The 25458-nt window shown below is 41.4% G+C and overlaps 1 protein-coding gene across 3 annotated transcripts in view; it reads left to right on the top strand.

Moving 5' to 3' along the window:
- LOC138206263 (anoctamin-1-like) overlaps positions 1 to 24342 on the top strand; it is a 43157-nt gene extending 18815 nt beyond the window's left edge. For 2 of the 3 annotated variants that reach the window (XM_069162845.1, XM_069162847.1), the window contains 19 exons: positions 461 to 509; positions 1180 to 1235; positions 1409 to 1450; positions 2796 to 2860; positions 4062 to 4196; positions 5977 to 6137; positions 6616 to 6698; positions 12404 to 12478; positions 12777 to 12845; positions 12972 to 13173; positions 13960 to 14071; positions 14181 to 14238; positions 15190 to 15290; positions 16309 to 16451; positions 17556 to 17708; positions 17912 to 17964; positions 18572 to 18756; positions 19655 to 19760; positions 22540 to 24342. In XM_069162845.1, the coding sequence (XP_069018946.1) occupies positions 461 to 509; positions 1180 to 1235; positions 1409 to 1450; positions 2796 to 2860; positions 4062 to 4196; positions 5977 to 6137; positions 6616 to 6698; positions 12404 to 12478; positions 12777 to 12845; positions 12972 to 13173; positions 13960 to 14071; positions 14181 to 14238; positions 15190 to 15290; positions 16309 to 16451; positions 17556 to 17708; positions 17912 to 17964; positions 18572 to 18756; positions 19655 to 19760; positions 22540 to 22803 (2112 nt within the window). In that variant the 3' untranslated portion in view covers positions 22804 to 24342. The remainder of the gene's footprint in view (positions 1 to 460; positions 510 to 1179; positions 1236 to 1408; positions 1451 to 2795; positions 2861 to 4061; positions 4197 to 5976; positions 6138 to 6615; positions 6699 to 12403; positions 12479 to 12776; positions 12846 to 12971; positions 13174 to 13959; positions 14072 to 14180; positions 14239 to 15189; positions 15291 to 16308; positions 16452 to 17555; positions 17709 to 17911; positions 17965 to 18571; positions 18757 to 19654; positions 19761 to 22539) is intronic. The other variant, XM_069162846.1, reaches the window with a different exon arrangement.
- Positions 24343 to 25458: the final 1116 nt, after the last annotated feature.

Raw genomic sequence — 25458 nt, 5'->3', positions numbered from 1 at the left:
AGTAAATCAATGAATCCATTATTTGACTAAACATTTCCAGTTTCCTTGATGAGATCCATCTTGCAGATGGAAACATGCATGAAAAAGAGATCTCATATCTTCAGAATTTCCTGAGTATCTATAAATAGACTGGGGACTCCCTGGAAGTCGATGCCCAGTCAGGATGACTCATATGTTAACATGATGAAGGGTGGGACCATCATCCGTTCTGTTTTCATGTGACATGAAAAACACCTGAAGTCATTAATCACATTTCAGTCAGCCAGCGAGCTGTCAGAAGGGATATTAGAGTATTTTGAACTAACTGTGACTTTGGTTGATAATTGTTTTTTGTATATTAGCACTTCTCCATAGCTATATTACAGAATTCATTACTTAAAAAACTGCACTTGAATATTTTCTACGTGGATTATTAGCAGCATTGTGAAATAAGTGAAGTTTTTTTTGATTTTTTTTTCAGGTATTTGAAATACTAAAAAGAACAAAATGCAAGGCCAAGTACAGCATGGGTAAGTCTCTCACTATATTGTTGTAAAGTTGTGTTGTAAGGACTTTACTGTGTTAAGTGCCATAAAACAACCTGTGTTGTGATTTGGATCTATATAAATAAAATTGAATTGAACTTAAAAATCACACTGTGCTCGTTAATCGTTATCCAAGTCTCTAATATCTGCTCATATTTTGAGTTAACAGATGGTTTGATTCCTTTTTATTTTCCATGTACAAAATGAAACATTTAAATTGACAAAGTTTGAACAGTGGTACTTGGAAACTCTGGTTTGGTAGATATTGGTGCATGGTCTGAAAAGTGTGGGAACCTCCTGAGGATCCGTGCTGGTGTTGGATGGAGTTACGGTGCTCTCTGGTGGAACAGCGCTGCACTTTATTACCACTCGTAGAGAACTTTCTTTGGGATTTCCATTCATTCAGTTTCTTGTTACTCAGTTAGGATAAAAACAAATACTGATTTATCTTCAATGAGCTAAAATCAGCTGATAATATTGCAACCAATGTATCTGTCAAGCTCCAGTAAAAAAACTAAACCATAGCCCACTTAAAAGCAACAGAATTCAGAGATCTACAGGCCTCAATGACATGGCTGTGATCACCATACCATGAGAAATATACTATAAAGATGGGAAATCCACATTAACACCTGCATCTATGTTTTCTCTGCAGGTATCACCAGTCTCCTCTGTAGTGGTGTATACACAGCAGCATACCCTGTTCATGACGTAAGTAGTACCAGCCATCTGATCGTTTGTTTGGAACCTGTTGCAATTGTTGTAATCAATACATTTTTGAGGAATCACTATTTATCCACCTGTCATGATGACCTGTAAATCCTCTAAGCCTTCAGTCACAATGGACAATAACTAACTTTTGTTTTTCCTCTTTCCTTTTTCAGGGAGATATTAATGAGGAGAGTGCAGAGCCCAATGACAGAAAGGTAGGAAGGTGACTTCTAAACGTATGCAAGTCTTCAGATCAGTGGTCATATTTTGTATTTGTACAGTTTTAAACACATTCACATTTAGAAAACACACTGACCTATACTGTCCGACTACAAAATAATCCGTCACTGCTTCTGTGTCCTGCATTTGTAGCTTCTGTAGTCTCTATTCCCCAACATAAGAGTTACAGCCATATTACATAGTCAAAACATCCAGTTCAGGTGATGTTACAAGCAGTTTTATGAGCGACTCCAGGGTGAAGGAGAGGAGACAGTTCTGCTTTGGCATCAGCAGTGAAGCAGGCGTTGTTATGGTAACAAGGGAACTGAGCTGGAAGGCAAAGCTTTTGATTCACACGTCAACCTGTGTTGTGATTCTCACTGATAGTTGTGAGCTTTGGGTCATGACCACAAAAAAAACTACGGAAACAAGTGGTTTCGTGCCGAAAGGACCGAGTTGAGGTGGTTTTGGCGTCTGCCGTGGTGTCTTCCATTGGAGGTTTTCTGGACACGTTCAGCTGGTAGGAGACACAGAACACAATGGGGAGGGATTATATATCTCATCTGGCCTGGGAACGCCTCAGAAACCCCAGGAGGAGCTGGAATATGTTAGATGAATGGATGGATGAATGGATGAATGAATGGATGGATGGATGGATGGATGGATGGATGGATGGATGGATGGATGGATGGATGGATGGATGGAAGATGGATGGATGGATGGATGGATGGATGGATGGATGGATGGATGGATGGATGGATGGATGAATGGATGGATGGATGGATGGATGGATGGATGGATGGATGGATGGATGGATGGATGGATGAATGGATGGATGGATGGATGGATGGATGGATGGATGGATGGATGATGGACGGACGGACGGACGGACGGATGGATGGATGGACGGACGGATGGAAGATGGACGGATGGATGGATGGATGAATGGATGGACGGATGGATGGATGGACGGACGGACGGACAGACGGACGGATGGACGGATGGATGGATGATGGATGGAAGATGGATGGATGGATGGATGGATGGATGGATGAATGGATGGATGGATGGATGGATGGATGGATGGATGGATGGATGGATGGATGGATGGATGGATGGATGGATGGATGGATGGATGGACGGACGGATGGATGGATGGACGGATGGACGGATGGACGTTTAGCAGTAGAACAGGAATGGGAAATCAAAGCACCGGCAGAGACCCAATAACAAGAACTCCTCCCAACTGTTGTATTTCTCACATGTTGCCGTAGAAAGTCTGATAGCGTGATTAGAAACTAACAACTAACTGAACTAATTCCTGCTGATTGTGTTCCACAGCTTTTGTATGAAGAGTGGGCGAACTACAGCGTTTTCTACAAGTACCAGCCTATCGGACTCGTGCGGTAACGACTTGTTCCTTTAATTTACTGCTGATCATTCTTATATTACAACAACTCTTTTTAATGAGCATAGTTTAATTTATTGTAAATTCATTTCACCATTTGAAATGCTGATTGCTGTTTTGTCTCAATATTTTGAAACCCACCCAAAATTCAAATTTGATTGCTTCTGCAGAAGCTCAGGTTTGCTTCAGATGAGCTCCTCTGTAATCTCAGCACACAAACTGTACACATACCACAGTCAGTGTTTTTCATTTCAACACAAATTTAAAAACAAAAAACTGACAGGTAATGTGTGATGCTGCATTTGAATTATAAATTATAGCAAGTTAATATGACATTTTATTTTTTATTGTCAGTAAACTTTCAACTAAGGTGCAAAATGCTGTTGAGCTGCTATAGTTTGGTACATGAGCCCCGGCCCTCTTTAGTGCTGCCCTCTCTCTTCACAGTAAATTTGTTCTCATTTACTCTGCAACCGTCAGACAAGTAAACGAAGGAGAAACAGTCTTGTGATTTAATTGCGGCTCAAATGTCCTTTCCTTTTACACCACGGTGGTGCTCTGCATTAAGTTTCCTGCTGCTCCTCTTGATCCTCATGCTTATCTGGGTTTTAAAGCAGCCATAATCATGAGCTAGAATATCTGATGATTATGAGCATTCATCTGACACAGCCTCTCTGGGATATGAAGTTACTATGCGACACCTGCTGTCATAAAATTAAAGCATGTTGGACGTTATGATGGTATGTTGGTGCAGATTTAACATACATATTGCGAATCACAAATACAGGCGAGCTGCAACGAGACCCATTTATATGAATATAGTTTTCTGAAATTCTAGAAGGCTTTTAAGTTGAAAAGAGGGCTTTTAATTTGAAATGGATAATGGAAGTTGTGGTATTTGGTCTACCAATGGTTAAACTTGGATCTGACACGTTCAGCTGTTGTGGTACAGCCACAAATTGTGCAGATACCCTGAGAGTTATAAAAAGCTCTGTGTTTTAACATCTGATCCGACCTTCACATGTAATTTGCTCCTCAAACTTGCCTCCCTGGAAAGTATTTACTTCTCTCACAAACAGCTCTTTTAATGCAGGCCTATAAGATTATTTTTCTTAATCTGGACAATCAGTAGAGTTCAGGTTCACGTCCTGATAGTTTTGTGTAATCATAATTATTTGCCTCTTTTTTCTGCTGTCCAGGAAGTACTTTGGTGAGAAGATCGGTCTGTACTTCGCCTGGTTGGGTCTCTACACCCAGATGCTGATTCCTGCCTCTTTAGTGGGGGTCATCGTCTTCCTGTATGGATGTGCAACAGTCGACGACAACATACCAAGGTAAACACAAACAAACGTGCACACATAAACGCACACACGTTTGTATTGATATCTTTGTGAGGGCACTCGGCCATTTTGGATTTACATTATTGAAATATTTAAATCATCGAGGTCTCATTCCTCCTCTTCATTGTCTGACAGATTCTTTTCTTTTCTTTAAAAAAAAATATATATATATATAAATATATATATATAAATATATATATATATATATATATATATGAAGGTGGATCAGAAAGTTCCCACAATGCACCACAGAAGAGCAGGACAACTTTCTGTGCTAGATTATGACGTGTTGTTTGTGTTCAAAAAGCTGAAGACAGATATGTTGAAATGTGAAGATGAAGGTTCTGGAGGATTCCAGCAGTTACATTTTATTCTAGTTATTTCTCACCTTTGTAGACTAACTGTATTGGGGTCTGGGCTGTTTAGATTTTATTTTGATTAATTTATTATTTAGCATTTTGCCTCCCTGTACAGACTGCTGACAAATATACTTCCAAATATGAGCTGAAAAAAGCAGAGAAGTGTGTTTTGTGTTTTTTACAAAGTTTTCAGGACTGCAGGGAAACAAACTCGCCCGGACAATCCCATAAAAGTTCAGTAATATTTCTAATTCTTTCCCCGGCCCTGATCTGTTAATGAAGACAGCTGAACCAACAGGTATGAAACGAGCTCAGAGTCGGCTGTTGGTCCTGGCGGTTTGTGTGTCATGGTGGACATCGGTGTAGAGAAATATAATATTTCTTAAAGAATCAAAAAAGATTGCAGTGATACTGTACAGAATGCATGAATCATGATTTCAGAGGATTCTTTTTCCTCTGAACTCATCTCATCTTCCATCGTTGTTGTAAGACTGTCTGATGTCTGATGTCTTTGGGCGGTTTTCTGATTGCAAGAAAAAAAACTAAATCAAATGAATATTTGGTGCAATCACCCAAAACTTAGAAACAGCTTTTCTAAGGTCGTCACAGTGAAAGAGGTACGGATAATAAAAAGAGATTCAAAAAAAAGGAAAAGGTTTGATGAATTAGTTGAGGCCTCTTGTCCTTCCTCTCCCTGCTTCTCATCATCTACACCATATTATGACATGTTGTCGCTACACCTCGGCACCCAACGCGCGCACACACACACACACACACACACACACACACACACACACACACACACACACACACACACACACACACACACACACACGTTCAGTAGACGTTAACATCCAACTCTGGCACAAAAACCCAACAGTAAGACAAACCAGACGTGTGTGTGTGTGTGTGTGTGTGTGTGTGTGTGTGTGTGTGTGTGTGTGTGTGTGTGTGTGTGTGTGTGTGTGTGCGCTTCAGATGATCCACCGTGTTCATCAGTGTACACGGTGTCGGGAAGTTAACGGCTTCAATGAGCCTGATGGAAGACTTTCCAGGGAAACTAACATTTAAGGAGGAATAACAGCCATAAACCTGTCGAGAAAACAATTAAACAGTTTTCATTACCATTATTATAAAAAGATTTAAAAGTTCTAATATTTAAAATGTAAACTTTTTTCCTCTTGAATTATTTTGGCCCCTGAAGAGAAAGCCATCAGCTCGCTGCTGGACTTCTGTTACTGATGCTGAAGGCGTAAATTGATGCATATCGAAGGGAAATGTCTTCGTTCTGGGACGCAAAACAAGACACCATACGATCAATCAGTCAGTCGTGGAAAATCAATGATGTGTGTCAGTGTAACTCTCTCTGAAGTGAACCAAGTCTGTGTGTGTTTGTGTTCACGTGTGAATTGCAGCATGGAGATCTGCCACCCGAAGAACAACATCACCATGTGTCCTCTGTGCGACGGAGTGTGCAGCTACTGGAAACTCAGCACCGCCTGTGGGACGGCCCGGGCCAGTCACCTGTTCGACAACCCTGCCACCGTTTTCTTCTCCATATTCATGGCTCTGTGGGGTGAGTGAACACACATCAGCTCCTTCAACGATCCACACATACGACCGGCGTCCTCTCCATGAGGTCGACCTGTTGTAACTTTGTGGTCATTGTAGAGGCTGCGGTTTGTGGCGTCATCGAATATGTGACAGATTTATACAATTTGAAGTTTAGATTATCTTTGAAAATTGGCATCTAATGATGGTTTAAGTCATTCATAAACTATGATAGCGTAGCTATGTGTGACTCAATAGAACGGCGTAGCTTAGCTTTGGTACAAAAATGTTCAAGTGAGGAAGGAAAACGATTCCAAAGAAGGAGGAAGGATCGAAACCAAAAACAGTCGAGGATCAAAAAACAGGAAGACGAATACTCAGGTTAACGCGAGGAATAACTTTGTGCACCACAACTAACCTCCCTATCCACATGCACATTACATCTTGTAAATTTCAGACTGTCTTCTGCATTTCTGTCTAATCTTCTTCTGTCTGGTTCCCAGCTGCCATGTTCATGGAGCACTGGAAGAGGAGGCAGATGAAACTGAACTATGAGTGGGACCTTACTGGGTTTGAAGACGAGGAAGTAAGTAGAACATGAAGCGCAGGCGACACTTACATGAACTGAGAAAATGTTAGCTCCAGTTATATATCAGGGACTCCATCAGCTGCACGATACAGACAGAGACCTCAAAAGGTTTTGTGGAACAAAGACTCAAATTTTGGTTTGACCAGAGAGAAATTTTCTGCACTTTTTATACAGAGTTTCTCTATTTTAGGGCACCAAGATGTTTATGATATTTGGTTTCACACGTGTTTGTGGCTACGTAGATGTATCTGATTGCTGCAGTACTGAAGTTCTAAGCTTTTTATCATCTTTGGAGTCTGTAGATGCCATTTTTAAAGAAGAGAACCAGAGTTGGACCATTGAAAGTAAATAGAAGTCATTATGAGGCTGAAGAACAGGAATAAAACAGTAGAGACACCTGCCAAATGTTAGGATCCCCAAAGTCACCTGTTTACAATGTCATTAAGAAGAAAGAGCTCACTGGTGAGCTAAATAATCCCAAAGGGAAACAAGGAAGACCTGCGCTGCTAGTGACTAAAGAAGACCTAACATCATGACGAGAAATCCCCAAACATCTGTCCATCAGACCAGAAACACTGAGTGGAGGCAGGTGTAAACCATAGAAACAGGATGCTCAGATTACCGTTTGTCAGGAAATGTCTGAAAGGAAGCAGAGCATCATCAGATATATAAAACATGACTACTTTAATGCACACATCACTTCTGTGTTCCGAACATTATAGTGTCCTGAAAAGAGGCGTCTATGTATGAAAAGTACTGTAATTTTTCTCTGGTCAAAGTGGAATATACACTTTAAAATTTTCAGTCTCTCCAGGAAATTGCGATTTTGTGGTTGCAACAATTGATCAATTCAGTTCAATCAATTTCCGCAATATCAAAACTCCTGTGAATACTCCTTAATAAATGTTCTCGATAAAAGCTCTGCTGAAGGCATGAAGGCACAATGTGAGTCTGTCTAAACTAAACTTTATCAACAAAAATAACTCCTCATCTTCATCATCAAAACAAACCAAATGCTGGTTGACCAGAAAAAACAGCAAAACAGGAAGTGACAGGGTTTATGGGAAATGTGGTCTAATCATTACCCTGACAGTTGTAAGATTATTTTTGCACATACAGTACGTGTTGTATTAATATGATGTAAGAAAATCCCTAAAGCATTTATTGTATATATACTATAATGCAAAAACTTTTTTTTTTTTTTTTTTTTTTTTTAAACTGTTACTTTTATAACTTTTTCTGGGTCTCTTTGAGCCCATTGTTCTTTAAGTTCAGAAAATAAAAGAGCTAAAATATCTCCAGCTATTTCTGTGACGTGCAGTCTGCATATTATAAAAGGAAATTATGACAAATGGCTCTTTATTAGGTAGTTAAAAAGATCACGTGAAATTTTTGCCAATTCCTAAAATTTTCTACTTTAAATTTGCTTCCATATGATATATTGAATATGATTAAAACTTAACAGTTATAGGGGCAATTGTCAAATCAGGTTGAGAATATATCTGAAGGGGAATTGCAAAGAAAAAGTAAAAACCTTTGAACAAAGAGGAAATCAGATCACCAAACTAAAATGATCTTCTGCAGGACTTTTCAGTTTAAAAATGTCTGTTCCTCGTTATTTTATTGTCTATTCACAAGTATTTGTTTATGAAAAGAATTCCCACCACTTCAGTTTACTTTTCAACAACATGTAGTGACATTAATCTGGAAATCTGAATGAAGGTCATCCTGGATGTTTTCCCTTTACTTAATCTTTCTCCGTCTCTCCGGGTTTATTTTCTTACAGGAAGCTCTCAAGGTTTGGATAAATTCCTTTTACTAAATAAACTTCTCTCTTTCCTTTTCGTAGCCTTTGTGCTGCTACTGCTGCTGCTGCCAACAGTCATAACAAATCACTTAAGATTTGTGCATTCCTGTAAATGGAACTTGCAAATGCAGTTTTTACATCCAATTAGAGACACAGTGATACAAGGATTGTTTGACAGCTGAAAATGTCTTATATTACCATCAGAGTTCCAGTGAAGGCAAGAACTGCTTCAGTCACTTAAAAACAGTAAAGCATTTATTTAAATAAATGATTACCTTCTAAAAAATTATGACAGCATTTAAGATAACCTGCCTGAAAAATACCTGCAGATGTAACATTAATATTCTACAAGACAGAAATATGTATACACTGAACTGTGAAAGCATGATTACATGGTCCTGTATCACTTTTTTTTTTAAGTGATTAAAAAACTGGGAAAATTACCCAAACTATGCAGCTAAGTAAATATTGTGTAAAGTATACACTGGTGTGTAGTATATGTCACTGCACATTCTTCTTCCTAAAACACAAATTTATGTGTGAAATGGGTAAAGTTGTTGCACTCACATGTTTATCTTTTTTTTTAATCTATTATGTAATTTTATTTGGACAAATTTTTTAATATAATTAAAATACACAGTTGAATAACTTAGCTTTATGTTTGGGGTTAGTTTATAAAACAATTTACAAATATTTAGAATATTTCAAAATGTAAAGCAGCACTGTATTTGTCATATATACATATACATGCATAAATCATACATATAATTCTCACATATTAATATCAGAAGAATTTCTGGTGAGAATGTGACACAAGCCAGTTCACAAGTCCGAACTCCAATTCATGTTGCACTCTGGGAATGACGGATCCACGACAGTCTTCACGCTTGCTTCATATTCATATCACTTTTATCACCTTTATCACATTTTTATTTGTCCAGACTGTTCAACCGAATGGAGCCTGGGATGAATGTAAGAAAAGCATATACTATAACAGCATATGGGCAAATTAAGGCAAATAATATCCCCCTAAAGGACATAAATATGTTGGACTGACATACCAAATAATAACAGTATTTCTGTCCAAGACAACACTCAAATTAGAGCCCAATGAATTAGGTAGAATCAACACTCAGAAACAGAAAGATAATTTTTTTTTAAACTTCTTAACGTCAGAAATTACACCCCGAATCCTGAAATATGTTTGAAAGTATTATTTTAGAAAATAATGAAGCAATTAATTACATAATTCTTTACAGAAAAGCTTCACTCCCAGGTTCCAGAAACTACTATACAAGTGCAATCTTTACAATATGATCATGTTTCTTGTCTTGACACACTGCTGTTATTTCGCATCACACACCTCACGCTTTTCTTCTTCTGCATGTTCACTTAACTGTCCGACACAATGTCTCTTTTAAACTCTTATATGAAAACCCTCTCAGTGGCTCAGGTGGTGAGTATAACTGGACTCTACTCTGAGGCTGTAAAAAAAAACAGTCACCTGTAAGGAGGAGAACGGTGATGTTGATGTTGTGGGGGAACATTGTTTTGGGAGTGTTTATTTGTGTGGTGGTTAGATGGTGGAAAGTCAAAATGAACCCCCTCCATGTTCAGTTTTTTAAGTGTCCACACACGAGAAAAATAATTTCCAGCTTTTGGCTCAGAAGAGTGAGGCTCTGATGGTGGGCCTTTGTGTTTGCTTTTACCTTCTTTCTTCAGGCTCTCCCTCCACATGCTTTACCAAACAAGTAATAATAAACAAGTAAGAATAATAGCAGTCAGTGATATGGGCTGACATTTGGCATTTCATCCCTCCACGCTCCTCATACTGCAGCCTACAATTGCTTTATTATGGTTAAATGCGGTTTGGTTGTGTCACTCAAAAGTAAGCATTATTTCCTTCATGTTTAGTTATTATTCCCAAGCCATAAGGTAATGTTGACAGATTTTGTATGTCATATTTTAGTATTTTTCACATTTTAGGTGATTAATCTGTGATACAATGTAACATGGGGGTCAGGATCAACGCCTGTGGCCTGACAGACCTGGGTGGTGGTTCCCATTTTCAAAAAGGGGGACCGGAGTGCGCTCCACCTATCGGGGTATCACAGTAGCCTCCCGAGGTAAACTTATGCCAGAGTGCTGGAGAGGAGGATCCGACCAATTGTCAATCCTCGGATTCAGGGTTGCGGATTCCATCTTGGTCGGGGAACAGCGGACCAACTCTTCACCCTTGCAAGGTTACTCAAGGGTCCTGGGAGTTTGCGCTTCCAGTCTACATGTGCCTTGTGGACTTGGAGAAGGCCTACGACCGGGTCTCTCGGGGGATTTTGTGGGGGATGCTGCAGGTGTACGGGGTTCAGGGGCCGTTGCAACGGGCCATCCGGTCTCTATACAACTGCAATAGGAGCTGTGTTCGCATTCTCTGCAATAAGTCGAACACGTTCCCAGTGGGTGTTGGCCTCCGCCAGGGCTGTCCTTTGTCACAGATCCTGTTTGTGACCTTAATGGACAAGATTTCTAGGCGCAGGCGCAGGGAGGCGTATGTCAGGTTTGGGGGTCTCGGGATCGCCTCCGTGCTGTTTCCAGATGATATGGTCCTGTTGGCCCCTTCAGTTAGTGACCTTCAGCATTCATTGGGGTGGTTTTTGGCCGAGCGTGAAGCACGGGGATGAGAGTCAGCGCCTCCAAGTCTGAGGTCATGGTGCTCTGCAGGAAAAACAGTGGAGTGCTCCATCTGGGAGGGGACAGGGTACATTCATCAACTGAAGGAGTTTATGTTTCTCAGGGTCTTGTTCACAAGTGAGGGTAGGATGGAGGTCGACAGGCGGGGTTAGCAGTAAAGCAGGCACTGCTCCGGACCGTTTTGGTGAAGAAGGAGCTGAGTCAAAAGGTGAAGCTTTAATTTTACCAGTCCATCTATGTTCCAACCCTCCGCTATGGTCACAAGCTCTCGGTAGTTACCAAAAAAAATAGATTGCAGTTACAAGGGGTGGCTGGGCTCCTGCATGTAAGTGTATCTGACATACAGTAGCTGGTGCTTTATGAGTCCCTGAAGTGGTCTGTGGAGCCGGTTCTTTAGCTGAGGTGGTCTGTGGATACAGTTCTTTAGCTGAGGTGGTCTGTGGAGCCGGTTCGTTAGCTGAGGTGGTCTGTGGAGACGGTTCTTTAGCTGAGGTGGTCTGTGGAGACGGTTCTTTAGCTGAGGTGGTCTGTGGAGACGGTTCTTTAGCTGAGGTGGTCTGTGGAGACGGTTCTTTAGCTGAGGTGGTCTGTGGAGACGGTTCTGTCAGCTGGCGACCAGCACTGAAACTGTCGAGCTTCCTTTCAGGACTTTGCAAGGCTCTTGCTGATTTGTGTTCTGTAGGGGAGGGGTAACATGTTCCACTAGCTGGATAACTTCACAAAAATCCCCTCTTTCAACAAGGAGTCTAACTATAAATTTATGGTTTGGAGCTTAACTCAGAATTCCAAGCACTTTTAGTCTGATTAATCAGTTTTTCTGACCTACCATCTGACCGAACCTAAATCTGTTGAGGTTGCAGATGGTAGGTCAGAATTTTGGGCAAAAAAAGTAAGCAAAAGGAATTTGGAGGAGGTGGGGGGAGGAGGGTATATCTGGGTGTATCAGAGATAAGATGCCGTAGTTTGCTTTCCACTTTCATTCTATTCCTCCTTCATTTATTTGTTTGCATTAAAAATTAGAATTTCATTCCAAGTTAAAAAATTATTTCCTGCCCATCACATCTGTGTTGTGTGTTCAGTATATTTTATATGAATACCTTATAATTACAGCTCATAGACAGAGTTTAACCATTGCTGTGCACATCCATCTGATCCTTCAACTGTAATTTAATTTGTTAATGTCATTCTGTTTGTGTCACCATCATAGGACCATCCCAGAGTTGAATATGAACTCAGAGTAATGCAGAAGTCACTGAGGAAAGATCAGAAATCACAGCACAAGGTAATTAAATGTGTTTGTTAAAAGGTCATTCATAGTTTGGTTTTAAAGCATTTTTTTACAGCCTCTACTTTATTTCATAATATGCACTAAAAAGATCTCTGTCTTGCATATGTGGAGGACAGTGTGTTGTGTACGTGCGTAGTTACTGGGCTGCCCTCCTGTAGTCGGAGGATGTTGGGGCAATATACTCAACAAGTCCTCACAAGTATAGCTCAACAATCAGCTTTCCATTTCAAGCAAGTCGGCATTCATACGATTACAGTACACTTCACTAAACTTATTTGTTGATTTATTTCAGATAGAAAAGCTGACGTGTCGAGACCGCCTCCCTGCCTACATGACCAACATTGTCCTGATGCTGTTAATGGTAAGAAAATTCTCTGCATTATGCTGAACATCACTGATTTCTTGCTGACTGGTTTCAGGACTTGTATTTTGCCCCCTCACAGTCTTCGTGTTCTGTTTGTAATCTTGTAAACCTTTTCGTGGTCAGATTGGTGTTACATTTGCCATTGTGTTTGGTGTGGTCCTCTACCGGATCTCCACCAAAGCTGCTCTCCACATGAGCTCCAGTCCGATCACAAGGAACCACATCCAACTGACGGTTAAAACCACCGCAGCCATCATCAACCTGGTGGTCATCCTCATACTGGACGAGGTGTATGGAGCTGTGGCGCGATGGCTCACTGTGTTGGGTAAGTTAGGTATAAAACAGACTCTGACTGTGTCTCTAATTGAATGCGTCCGCTGGAACACTTACATGTTAGTGGACTTACATGTAGTACTCTTACATGAGGTCACTGAACTGGCCAGGTGTCTTGAGAAGTGACCGAAGTCAGATAGCCATTGGTAACATTGTGTTACATCACAATACTGCATTGCTGTCGCATATAAGTATAGCAGTGTTTTAGAGAACTGGTAGAGAGGGTGAATTTGATGTGTACGCTACACAATATAAATGTGTCAAGGATATATATAGATCGAGCGGCAACCAGCAGTGACGTCCCCCGTTGGTTTGTGAAAGGCCGATATGAAGCCTTGAGTTTGGAACAAATTCCAAACTCAAGGTCAGCGCCATCTTGTTCGGAGCAGTTTGGTGACCATATTTGAAAGAGCTGAGGGCGGAGCGAATAGTGGATCTGACTGATCTGATTGGAAAGCCAATGATACTATGTCCCGCCCACCGATAGATGGCTGTAACCTGACTGCACCACATTCCTGTCAATCAAACAGACACCCCCCCCAAAACACAACTTTTTGAAGCTTGTTTTCTAAATAATGACGGATTATTTTCTGATTGACGGGCAGAAAACGAATAAGAAGGAGCGACTTTAACTAACAACACCGAGAAATTTTATTGACTGAGAAGTTTGTGAGAGAAGTTGAATGGGAGTCTATGGAGCCGGAGGCTTTTTGGAGCCGACCTCGAGACTGTATTGTCTGTATTATATTGCAAATAAATTTGTTGTGTTTCCTTTTAGAGGCTCCCAAAACAGACAAGAATTTTGAGGAACGACTCATCTTTAAGACCTTCATTCTCAAGTTCGTCAATGCTTTCACCCCGATCATCTACATCGCTTTCTTCAGGGGAAGGTTAGTAACTTCTCGTTCGTGTAATTCTAGCACTTTAGATAACAGAATTTACGCTTACATGATTACATAATCTTACATGATGTTTCTTCATATGTTTTTCCTTCATTAGACTGGTGGGCAGACCAGGCAGCTACCTGTACGTGTTTGAGTCGTACAGAATGGAAGAGGTAAGGTTGACATTTTTACAGATTATCTGCAAACAAACTGAGCAGCGGGATCACATCTGAACGGCTTTAACAGACTTCTCACAATAATGAATGCCCTTGTTCTGCACTTTCTTGTCATTCTTAGGTTACATATGTTTTTAAAGACAAATTTTATAGATACTAAATTTATAGAAAACATATGAACACTGAATAAGTGATCTTTTTTCTCAAATGCTTAGACATTCACACATGTTTAGACTTTCCTGTTCAATGAATCTGAACATTGCAACTCTGCACTTGTAAGCATGCAAAGCAGTACTAGGCTTCTAGCAGTCATCATGTTGTAGGAGAACATTCCCCATCTTCATCACAGTATTGCTTCACTGCAGCATCAGTTGACACCACTGTGAGCTTGTTGGGATCATAATATTTCAGGACAGGGCTAATCCTTTATGCCAGCTTCAGGCTCATGGCTGTCTACAGGTCCGACTTTGAGTAGATCAATGAGTGGTGTATTTTTTTCACATCAGTCAGTACATCCAGTTTTTTTGTGATTGTTGCAATCAAAAATATTTGATTTTGCTGCAGATTTTCTCAAAAACTGTGATTAATTTGTGGAGTTTTAAGTGACTTTTCTGCAGTAAAATTTCAGAAATTGAAAAAAGAATTGGAAGTCGAGGAAAAGAAATCAATGCTGCTGTATTTACTGATGTTGCCAGTGATGATGCATGCATGCGTGATGGAGCAAGAGGGCAATTAGGACGAAGGTTGACATGTGCCCGCCTCCCTGGGGGAACGTAGCAGTGCTCAATGAACCACAGAATCAGAGGAAAGAAAGTACAGAAATTACAGATTTTCACTATCCTTCGAAATCGTGGAAACCTTCACACACAGTGTTGTCATGCTGCTTCATGTCTTCTTGTTAAGATGCCTCTTTGTTGTGGTAGACTGTAGTCTGGGATTGTGTTACAGTGTACTCATGGAGGCTGCCTGATGGAGCTGTGCATCCAGCTGAGTATCACCATGTTGGGAAAGCAACTCATCCAGAACAACCTCTTTGAGATTGGAATACCGTAAGTACAGATCCTCTTAAACTGTTTTACATTACACATCACATTATAATGTTGCTTGGACATGAAATAATGTTTCCTAAAACACTGTTTCCTTTAAATTTAGGTAACAAAGCCTCAGTACTAAAAAACCTTTATATTCATCCCCATTGAGCAGCAGTTCCTCCATCTTCTGAGAACTATTTCATAAAACAAATCCCTTTTAATATTCAGCTTGGTGGAAGAGTGGTCATTTTTAAGTAATATAAGTATTTTACTTTCACAGAAAGGTGGTCGTATCGGTGCTTGGCTCCTTTTTCTGTTCATATATATATATATATATATATCTATATATATATATATACAGACATTGGTACTTGCGTACCGTGCTGTGAACAGATCGGGTCCAGTGTACATCCAGGACATGGTCCAACCTTACACCCCAGCCCCTCCCTCCGCTCTGCTTCTACCAATCGGCTTGTTGCTCCTCACTGAGCTAAACACTCTTCAAAATCACGACTGTTTGCTGTCCTGGCTCCTAAATAGTAGAATGAGCTCTCCAACGACATCAGGACAACAGAAACTCTGAACATCTTCCACCACAAACTAAAAACACACCTCTTCCTCCTTTACCTTGAACAGTAGAACTTTAGTATCTTAAAATGACACTTACTGATAGAACTTTGTAGTTTGGCTTTCTTGAAGAAATTCTATTTACTTGATTCTTGTTGTTCTGGTTTTGTATCCTCATGGTTGAAATGAACTTATTGTAAGTCGCTTTGGTAAAAGTGTCAGATAAATGAAATGTAATGTAATATATGATCTCTGGTGTCGTAATTCAGCTGGTAAAAACAAACCAGGATAAAAATTGAATTCCTATTTAGAGTCAGTTACTATTCCAACAACAAATAGTAATTGTTATGCACCACTACCTGGGAAATCTGTCACAATACAAAAAAAACAACTCAACTCTTTTCTAGCTACAAAGAAGAACCATCAAACAAGAACAGTGTGTGTGTGTGTGTGTGTGTGTGTTTTCCAGAAAGCTGAAGAAGCTGATTCGATACATTCGGTCCAAGCAAGGAGCTTTTCAAGAAGAGGAGCGACAGAAGAAGTTGCAGAGATATGAAACCGACCACTTTCTGGAACCTTTTGGTGGATTAACTCCTGAATATATGGAAATGAGTCAGTACCACATGATACATGACATCCTTACACACACACACACACACACACACACACACACACACTTTGTGTGCACATTACAGTTTATATTTTTTTCATCTTGATCACCATATTTAAGCGTAGTATGAATCATCATATATTTTTTTTTATCATTTAAATTGTTGTTTTTTGTGTGTAAACATCATATATACATCTGGCTCCTGCTCTGAACTGAAGGAAGACTAGTTTCCAGTACGACTCACAAACTGCACATAGAAATGGATGCAAAAAAAAAGTGAACCCAGTGCAGGAGTTCTTTAAAGTGCAATACCACTGAGGGCCACCAGGGGCTGGCTCCAAAATAACTCTGGCTCCAATTGACTACTATTCAAAACGTGCCAAATTCTCTTGTAAAATACAAAGTCTGTAAATGTTTTCCTCAAGTCATTATGGTTTCATTAGCTAAATTCCCTCCTTCTAATCATGGTTCGTTGGTCCTTCTGAAAATAACTCCAAAATGAAGTAGATGTTAGGCCTAAAAAAGAGGGGTATGTTGATTGACAGGCCAGGGTGCAGTCAGGTTTCTAGTATAGGTGGGCGGGGCATAGGGTCCCTGAGTTCCAGTCTCATCCACTCCTCGCTTCTCCCCAGCTCGTCCAAATTCGTTAATTCTTGCTCCAAAAAAAAAACATGGCGCAGGGCCAAAATGCCTGACTGAAGGCTTTCAAACAGCAGTTCCCAAACCGCTTGGTTAGTGACATACTGCTAAAATACTGTACAGGACTTTAATTAATAAATTCGAGTACTGTGCAAATGTTTTTGCTACTTTATATGTTTAGATTCATAACAACACCATCCTAAAGGTGCCAGATGCATTCTGCAGCATGAAAATGACCCCAAACATTTAGTCATAAAAACTGTCTTCAGTCACCAAAAGAACAAGGAGTCCTTCTAAAGACGGTATCGTCCCCATAAATCCCTGATGTCTGTATTACTGAGTTAGTCTGGAATTACATGAACAGGCAGAAGACATCAAAACTGCCCAAAGACGAGGATGGAATTAGTCACAGATATGAGGATGCGTCAGTAGTGATGATTTACTCTTCTCTGTTCCTCTGTGTCCAGTCATCCAGTTTGGTTTTGTTACGTTGTTCGTGGCGTCCTTCCCACTGGCTCCACTCTTTGCTCTGCTAAACAACATCATCGAAATACGACTCGATGCCAAGAAGTTTGTGACGGAGCTGCGAAGACCAGTGGCAGCGAGAGCCAAAGACATCGGTGGGTCATATTCAACATACTGTAGCCCTTATAAAAATGCATGACGGTACCCGAGAGTAAAGACGTACAGTAAGATGAAATGTTGTCAACCCAAATACGGCTGTCGACATATTCCTTCCAACCAATAAGCTGCAATAAGACGCAACTTTTCCTTATTTAGAAAAAAATAAACCTTCGTTCGTTGAAACATCTTCTGTCTGCAGGTATATGGTACAACATTCTAAGAGGGGTCGCAAAAGTGGCTGTCATCATTAATGTAAGTAATACATGAATATATTCTTTATGCTAATGCCTGAAATGTACCAACTCACCATTTGTAGGTATTATATTTTACTCTTTTTTGCCTCTATACTCCATCACGCTGGTTTTAAATTGATACAGTAAAATAATCCGTTAATTTACATCCTTATGGAGATAGTAAATCTTTTTCTGCAGTGATACTGATGCTGTGTTGGTAGTCCTCACTACAGATGGACAGAGCAGCGATGAGCGGACTAGTTTGGGTGGTAGACTAAGGATGGATGATATTGCACGCTTGGTGCTACAAGAACAAAAGGAAAAGGAACAGCACACTTGTTTCACACAGTGTCGGTCAACTCATCTCACATTACTTTTCGACTTTGTCTAGTTTCCTTCAACTCTACTGAATCAAACTGGTCACGCTGCCATCATTCGTCTGTCTTGCATCAGTTCTCACCTGTGTTCATGTGGCTCTGAGGACATAAAGACTAGCAGTGATTTCACAACTCTGCCTGCAACTTCCAGCTAGTAGTTTCAAACTGACACCATGTTGTAACAAATATCGTCTTTTCTCATTTCTGTCTCTAATGTCTGAACCCCCCCAACCCTACCACTGTTCCCAGGCATTTGTCATCTCCTTCACCTCAGACTTCATCCCTCGGATGGTCTACCAGTACATGTACAGCCCTGATGGCTCCATGCATGGATTTGTCAATCATACGCTGTCTTATTTCAATGTCAGCCACTTCCAGGAAGGCAAAGAGACCATGGATCCACTGCACCTTGGATACCCTGTTGAAATGTGCAGGTGAAATCAATCTCAGTTCACAGTTGTTGAATTAATGATAAAATCAAACTGCATAAGAAGGTTTAAAAAATAAATTTCTCATAATAACAGTTGGTGAATGAAACCCAATGATTTTCCCTCATAATCATGACGACAGTGATGACCACATCTCTGATCCAACTACTTCATTTCCTGTTGGAATAAAAGTGTCCATTAACGATAGCTCTTTTTTTGACCACTGAGATGATCCAGTTTGAAATAGATGCTAAGGACTATATCTAATTTATTTGACCAGCACCTTCACAGACTGTATATAAAAGTGGACATAGCTTCCGGGTCTGAAAAATGGTTACGATGCAGAAGTACCTTAAGTTACAATACCACCGAGTGCCACTAGAGGTCGGCTCCAAAAAGCCTCCAGCTCCATAGACTCCCATTCAACTTCTCCCATGAAATAAAAAGTCAATACATTGTTTCCACTAGTCATTATGGTGTCATTAGCTAAAGTCAATTGTTATTTGTTTTCTGGCAGTCCATCTGAAAATAATAGCCTCAAAAAGACCTGTTTTTGGGGGGCTTGTCTGTTTGATTGACAGGCCTGTGGTGCAGTCAGGTTACAGCTATCGGTGGGCGGGACGTAGTATTGCCGGGTTTCCAATCAGATCAGTCACATCCACCACTCACTCCTCCCCAGCTCGTCCAAATATGGTCACTTCCTGCTCCAAACCGCTGTGACAGACAAAATCCGAACTCTTGTTGGTTGCTGATTGAGCATATTATATATGCTGACATATGCTGCATTCAAGAAGTGCTGAAGCTGTTTTTGGGATAGGAGGACAAGATTTTACTGTATATCATCTGAAACATAAATTTATGTACTAAATTCCCCTTTGTGACATCTCTCTTTTCATCTTAAAAGGTATAAGGACTACAGAGAGCCACCTTGGTCAAGCACACCGTATGAGATCTCGAAGGAGTTCTGGTCGGTGCTGGCTGTCCGACTGGCCTTTGTCATTGTTTTCCAGGTAGGATGACACATGCCGAAATTAGGAAATAGATTACTTCTACTGTTTGACTGTTTGTATGAATTCATAAGAAATTTGATTAAATTATGACATACATTTTAAAGAGTAGTTTTGACATAGAGAGGCCAACTTAGCTCCTGCTCAGAAATTCCATCCATCCATCCATCCATCCATCTATCCATCCATCCATTTTCAAGCAGCAGGCCAAGCAAGTTGGCCCAGACTTCTCTCTCTCCGGCAACATCTTCCAGCTCATCCTGGTGGATCCCAACGTGTTCCCAGGCCAGATGGGATATATAATCATTCCAGTGTGTTCTGGGTCTGCCCCGGGGTCTCCTGCCAGTTGGGCTTGCCCGGAAAATCTCCAGTGGGAAGTGCCCAGGAGGATCCTGATCAGATGCCCGAACCACCTCAGCTGATGCGAAGGAGTAGCGGCTCTGCTCCGAGCTTCCTCCTGATGTCCGAGCTCCTCACCCTCTCTACCATCTCTACCATCTCTAAGGCTGAGCCCGGCCACCCTACGGAGGAAACTCATTTCAGCCACTTGTAGCTGCGATCTCGTTCTTTTGGTCACGGCCCATCGGTGAGGGTCGGAACGTAGACCGACCGGTAAATGGAAAGCTTCGTCTTTCGGCTCAGCTCCCTTTTCACCAAAACGGTCCGGTGCGGTGCCTGTTTTACTGCTGCTGCCACCCCGATCCACCTGACGACCTCCCGCTCCATCCTACCCTCACTTGTGAACAAGGCCCCAAGATACTTAAACTCCTTTACTTGGGACAGGTACTCCATCCCCACTTGGAGGGACCAATCCATCGGTTTCCGGCAGAGAACCATGGCCTCAGATTTGGAGGTGTTAACTCTCATCCCTGCCGCTTCACACTCGAGTGCAAACCGCCCCAGTGAGTGCTGGAGATCTGAAGAGGCCAACAGGACCACATCATCTGCAACCAGCAGAGAAGCGAACCCGATACCCCCGAATCTGACATTCTCCTCCCTCCGGCTGCACCTAGATATCCTGTCGGAGGCCAACACCCACCGGAAACGTGTATGACTTGTTGCCAAGAATGAGAACACAGCTCCTACTGCAGTTGTATAGAGGCCGGATGGCCCGTTGCAATGGCCCCCTGCACCCCATACTGCCACAGCGCAACCCCCACAAAAAATCCCAAGGGACACGTTCGAAAGCCTTCTCCAAGTCCACAAAGCACATGTAGACTGGATGGGCAAACTCCCAGGACCCTTCCAGTGGTCTTGCGAGGGTAAAGGATGGAATCCGCACTGCTCCTCTTGAATCCGAGGTTCGACAAACGGTCGGAGCGTCCTTTCCAGCACCCTGATATAAGCTTCACCCTGGAGGCTGAATAGTGTGATACCCTGATAGTTGGAGCACACTCTCAGGCCCCTTTTTTGAAAATGGGAACCACCACCCCAGTCTGCCAGTCCATGGGTACTGTTCCTAACCCGCTGAGAACAGCCTGGGGTAGTCCCTGCTTTCCCTTCCTGAGTCGTCAGATGGTTTGCCAGAACTTCCTTGAGGCCAACCAAAAGTCCTTCTTTATGGCCTCCCCAAACTCCTCCCGCACCCGAGTTTTTGCATCCCCGACCACCCCAGCTGCAGCCCTTCTGGCCTGCCGGTATCTCTCAGCTGGTCAGCTGCTTCCGGAGACCCCTGAGCCAACCAGACCCGAAAGGCCTCCTTTATCAGCTTGACAGCTTTCCTCACCCCCGATGTCAACCACAGGGTTCTCGGGCAGCTTCCGACCACAACTCATCGTGGTCGCGTCCACAGTAGAGGCTTTGAACATGGTTCACTTGGTTTCCATGTCCCCAACCTCACTCAGGATGTGTGAGAAGTTTTTCCGGAGGTGAGAGTTGTTTCCAGTTCACCCTCACTATGCGTTTGGGTTTGCCAGGTCTTTCCATCTGATCCAACTCACCACCAGGTGGTGATCAGTTGACAGATCTGCTCCTCTCTTCGCCCGAGTGTCCAAGACATACGGCCGCAAATCAGAAGATACAACTACAAAGTCGATCATTGATCTCCAGCCTTGGTGCATAAGCACAAACAACAGTCAGAACCTGAGACCAGTTTGCTTTGGGAGAACCAACCAGGGGCTGATGTCCCGGACAACATAGCTCCCAGGATCACTGAGCCACTCAAACCCCTCCATCACGTTAAGGTGGCGATTCTCGGAGGGATGATCAGAAATTTGTACATTTCAATAGAATGGCCACAAACTGCCACAAATGTGCATCATTGACTTAAATTGTGTTGGCAATATTCGTAAAAGATAAACAGAAATCTTCACCGTTTTCTTGGGATGCTTTTTCAGTTATTCAACCAACAATAAGGAAACTTAGGCCTCCTCCATGAGAGTAGATTACAGGCTGTGTGTATTCTTTCCCAGAGTAAAATTAAAAGTCTTAAGGTCATCAAAATGTTCAGAGGAGTTAAGAATTGATCTTGATTCCAAGCATTTTAGCCTTTCTAAGGCCATTGCCTGAATTTTACTTTATAAAAAATAAACTGTTGGTATCTGCAGTGGGAAGTGGTACTTGGTAAATTTGGTTTGAAAGGTTTGGGAACCTCTGATGAAATAAAATCCCGGTTCACTGTCCATGTCAGGATATACAGCATCAAGTTGATCCCCACTTTGGATTGGTAACCACAGATTTTCTCTCAACTGTTGAACAAACGATGGTGATGTTTTTTATGATGATTTAGAAGTAGAATGACTGATTGGTTAAGTGATGAATTCCTTCCATTTGTCTCTGCCAGAATGTTGTGCTGCTGATGAACGACATTGTGGACTGGCTAATCCCAGACATCCCTAAAGATATCAGCCAGCAGATCCATAAGGAGAAGATTCTATTGATTGATCTCTTCATGAAAGAAGAGCAAGGAAAGATCCATTTCTTTGACAGCAGCGCCTCATCAGGTGGCAATGTGAACTGCAGCAGGAGCAACAACAACAACAACAACAACAGCACCCACGCTCACCCACGCTCCCGACAGCACACCAACAGCACCAAAAGCTTATGATGCTAGTACCGCTGTTTCCATAATTCAGTCTTAGTTAGCAAGTCAAAGCTTGCTAGTAGCTCGCCTGCTCATGCCAACTATAAATCTGTGTTTTTGTTCATGATCAGAACATTCCAACAACTGGGAGAGCAGCTAGCTGATGAGCTGTGAGGAAAATAAAGGTGTTGCCAAATGTGTTGCAAATGTGCGTGGAGTTGTGAAACTGCGTGCTCGATGTGAATGTGCACAAGAATCTGTGACTGTGTACTCAGATTTGTGAATGTGTACAACCTGTGAAAGCTTTGTTTGCCAATTGAAAATTTGTACATAAAGTCTGTAAAGATTCGACGATTTGTACAAGAATGTGCACAATCTCGAAATGTGCAAATGATTTTTACATGTGAGTAAGAAGAAAATGTGTATGCAAAAAAACTCATTAGTGTAATCGTCCCTACACTAATGAATCCAAAGTCTAATGCTGCAAATTACCATCAGGACATTTGGCATCATTTCAATTTCTCAATGAAAATTCCGCAAATTCATTTTTTTTATTGAAAATGAAACAGTATTGTCTAAGATGAGAATTGTAGGACATTAGACTATTTATAAATATAAAGAATATTATTACAAATGCCATACTCAATTGAACCATTCATCCACCCTAATGGCTGAGAGCACTAAAGCTGATATTTTAACAATCTAAGCGCACAGTTCATTTCGGTGTCAAAATAAGGTGAATGGTTCAAAGGGGTTGTACTTAGTTTCTTTTATTAATCATAAGTGTTTTTTTAGGCGGACCATGAAATGAACCAATCGCGGTGTCATCTCAAATTCCCTTTAAGAACCAGGTGTACTTGCACCTTGGTGGGTTAGTCTTCTAACAGTGGATCCACCAAGGAGTAGAAAAAGGTCTTCTCTGCAGAGGAAACAGATCTGCTGTCTCCTGTGCAGACTGATGTTCACAATAATAACCTTTCACATTGTAATCTTTTTATTTTTAGTTCTTTGCATGTTTGTGCGCTGCTGCATGTCTGTGTGGAACAAGCAGAGTGTACGTACGTTGTCATTGTACACCCGTGTATGTGGGTGCATATTACTATCCTAATAATGTGGCCTTAAAATAACAGTAAAGTACTGCATCACAACTTAACAACACGTTTTTGGTGGTCAATGGCAAAATCATTTTCCAGCACCTCAAGGTAGCAAGGCACCAACAATGTGTCTGACCACAGCTCATTTTAAGACCAGCACACCAATGGGTGCAATTTCATTTGCTATTTAAACAATGTGGGCACTGGACAGTGAAAAGGCAACTGTGTTGGTCTGAAACTAGCAAATACACGTACATTACGCTTCGTGCCACTTTGTGCCCGTCTGCAGGATAGACCCCTAAAAGTTCTTCATGGTGGCTGGCTAAGAAGGGTTTTGTAATTTGCAGATATTCAGTTTTGGGTGACTCCTGGTCACGTGAGCTAAAGGAAAACAAAAAATATTTAAAGTTATAAGTGCACACATTTATTGTACATGAGTCGAGTTAAATTAAAGGTCCCATATTGTATACATTTTCAGATTCCGATATCTTTTTTGACTACATGCAGCCTATGTTCAGCAGTTGTATTGTTTGGACAAGCTGTTTGTACTTGTGCAAGTTTGTGATGTCACAAACATGCTTATGTCTGCCCTCAGCATGGCTCCCTGCCCAACCTTTTATATGGAAGAAAACACCAAGGGGTCATTCTGTCGCAAAGCTAACAAGCTACAGGTCTAAAGAAAGCCTGTGGTTGGTCTGGGCTAGCATTGGTCCAAAATTTGTCAGCCAATCAGAAGACACGGTAATTGACGCCTGATGCGCCTGAAAGACGGACGCAAAGAGCCTGTTGTTCTGTAGAGAGAAGCGTAGGCGAGGGGATACTATTCTGATAGTTTTTGGTTATTTACATAACCTCATTGCTGAGTGAGTGTCTCACATTGGGTGCACCCTCAGCGTGACCTCATCAGAAGCTTTTATTACACTCTACCAGCCAGGATTGGCTGGAAGTGAGCATGTTAGCATCCTGGATGGCGTAGGACCTCCCCCTATCAATAGGGCTGACTTTTTTTTTTTTCTTTCATATTTTGGACGACATACTAAAGTATGACTTGTTTTTTTAATACTTTGGATTATAATATGGATAATGTTCCTCAACGTAAAATTTCAAAGAATTTGGGGATTCCATCATCTGTCCATAAAATAATTAAATGATTCAGAGAATTCTGAGAAATCTCTGTACGCAAAGGACAAGACTAAAAAAAAAAATTTTGGATGGCCGATCTTCGGGCCCTCAGGCAGCACTCAATTATAAACGGACAGAATTCTGTAGTGGAAATCACTGCACGGGCTCAGAAACACTTCTGAAAAACATTTCTGTAAAAACATATATAACCATGATCCAGAAGCGCCACCACTTTCTCTGGTCCCGAGCTCATTTAAGATGGACCGAGGCGAAGTGGAGAAAAGAGACCGTGAACTATTGAGCAACTGGAAACCTATATCAGGCAAAAATGAGACATTTCACTTTGAAGTCCAGCAACTGGTCTCCTCAGTTCCCAAACGCTTTCAGTGTTGTAAAAAGAAGAGGAGATGCAAAACATTGGTAAACATTCCTCTGTCCCAACTTTTTTGAGACATGTTGCTTG

The sequence above is a fragment of the Embiotoca jacksoni genome, unplaced genomic scaffold (genome assembly GCF_022577435.1).
Source record: "Embiotoca jacksoni isolate LCO1_2020_lvr unplaced genomic scaffold, fEmbJac1.0.p SCAF_3, whole genome shotgun sequence".
In the NCBI taxonomy this organism is placed as follows: Eukaryota; Metazoa; Chordata; class Actinopteri; family Embiotocidae; genus Embiotoca; species Embiotoca jacksoni.
Note: the sequence above shows the minus strand (reverse complement) of the source record. Positions and strands in the feature narration are given on the sequence as shown.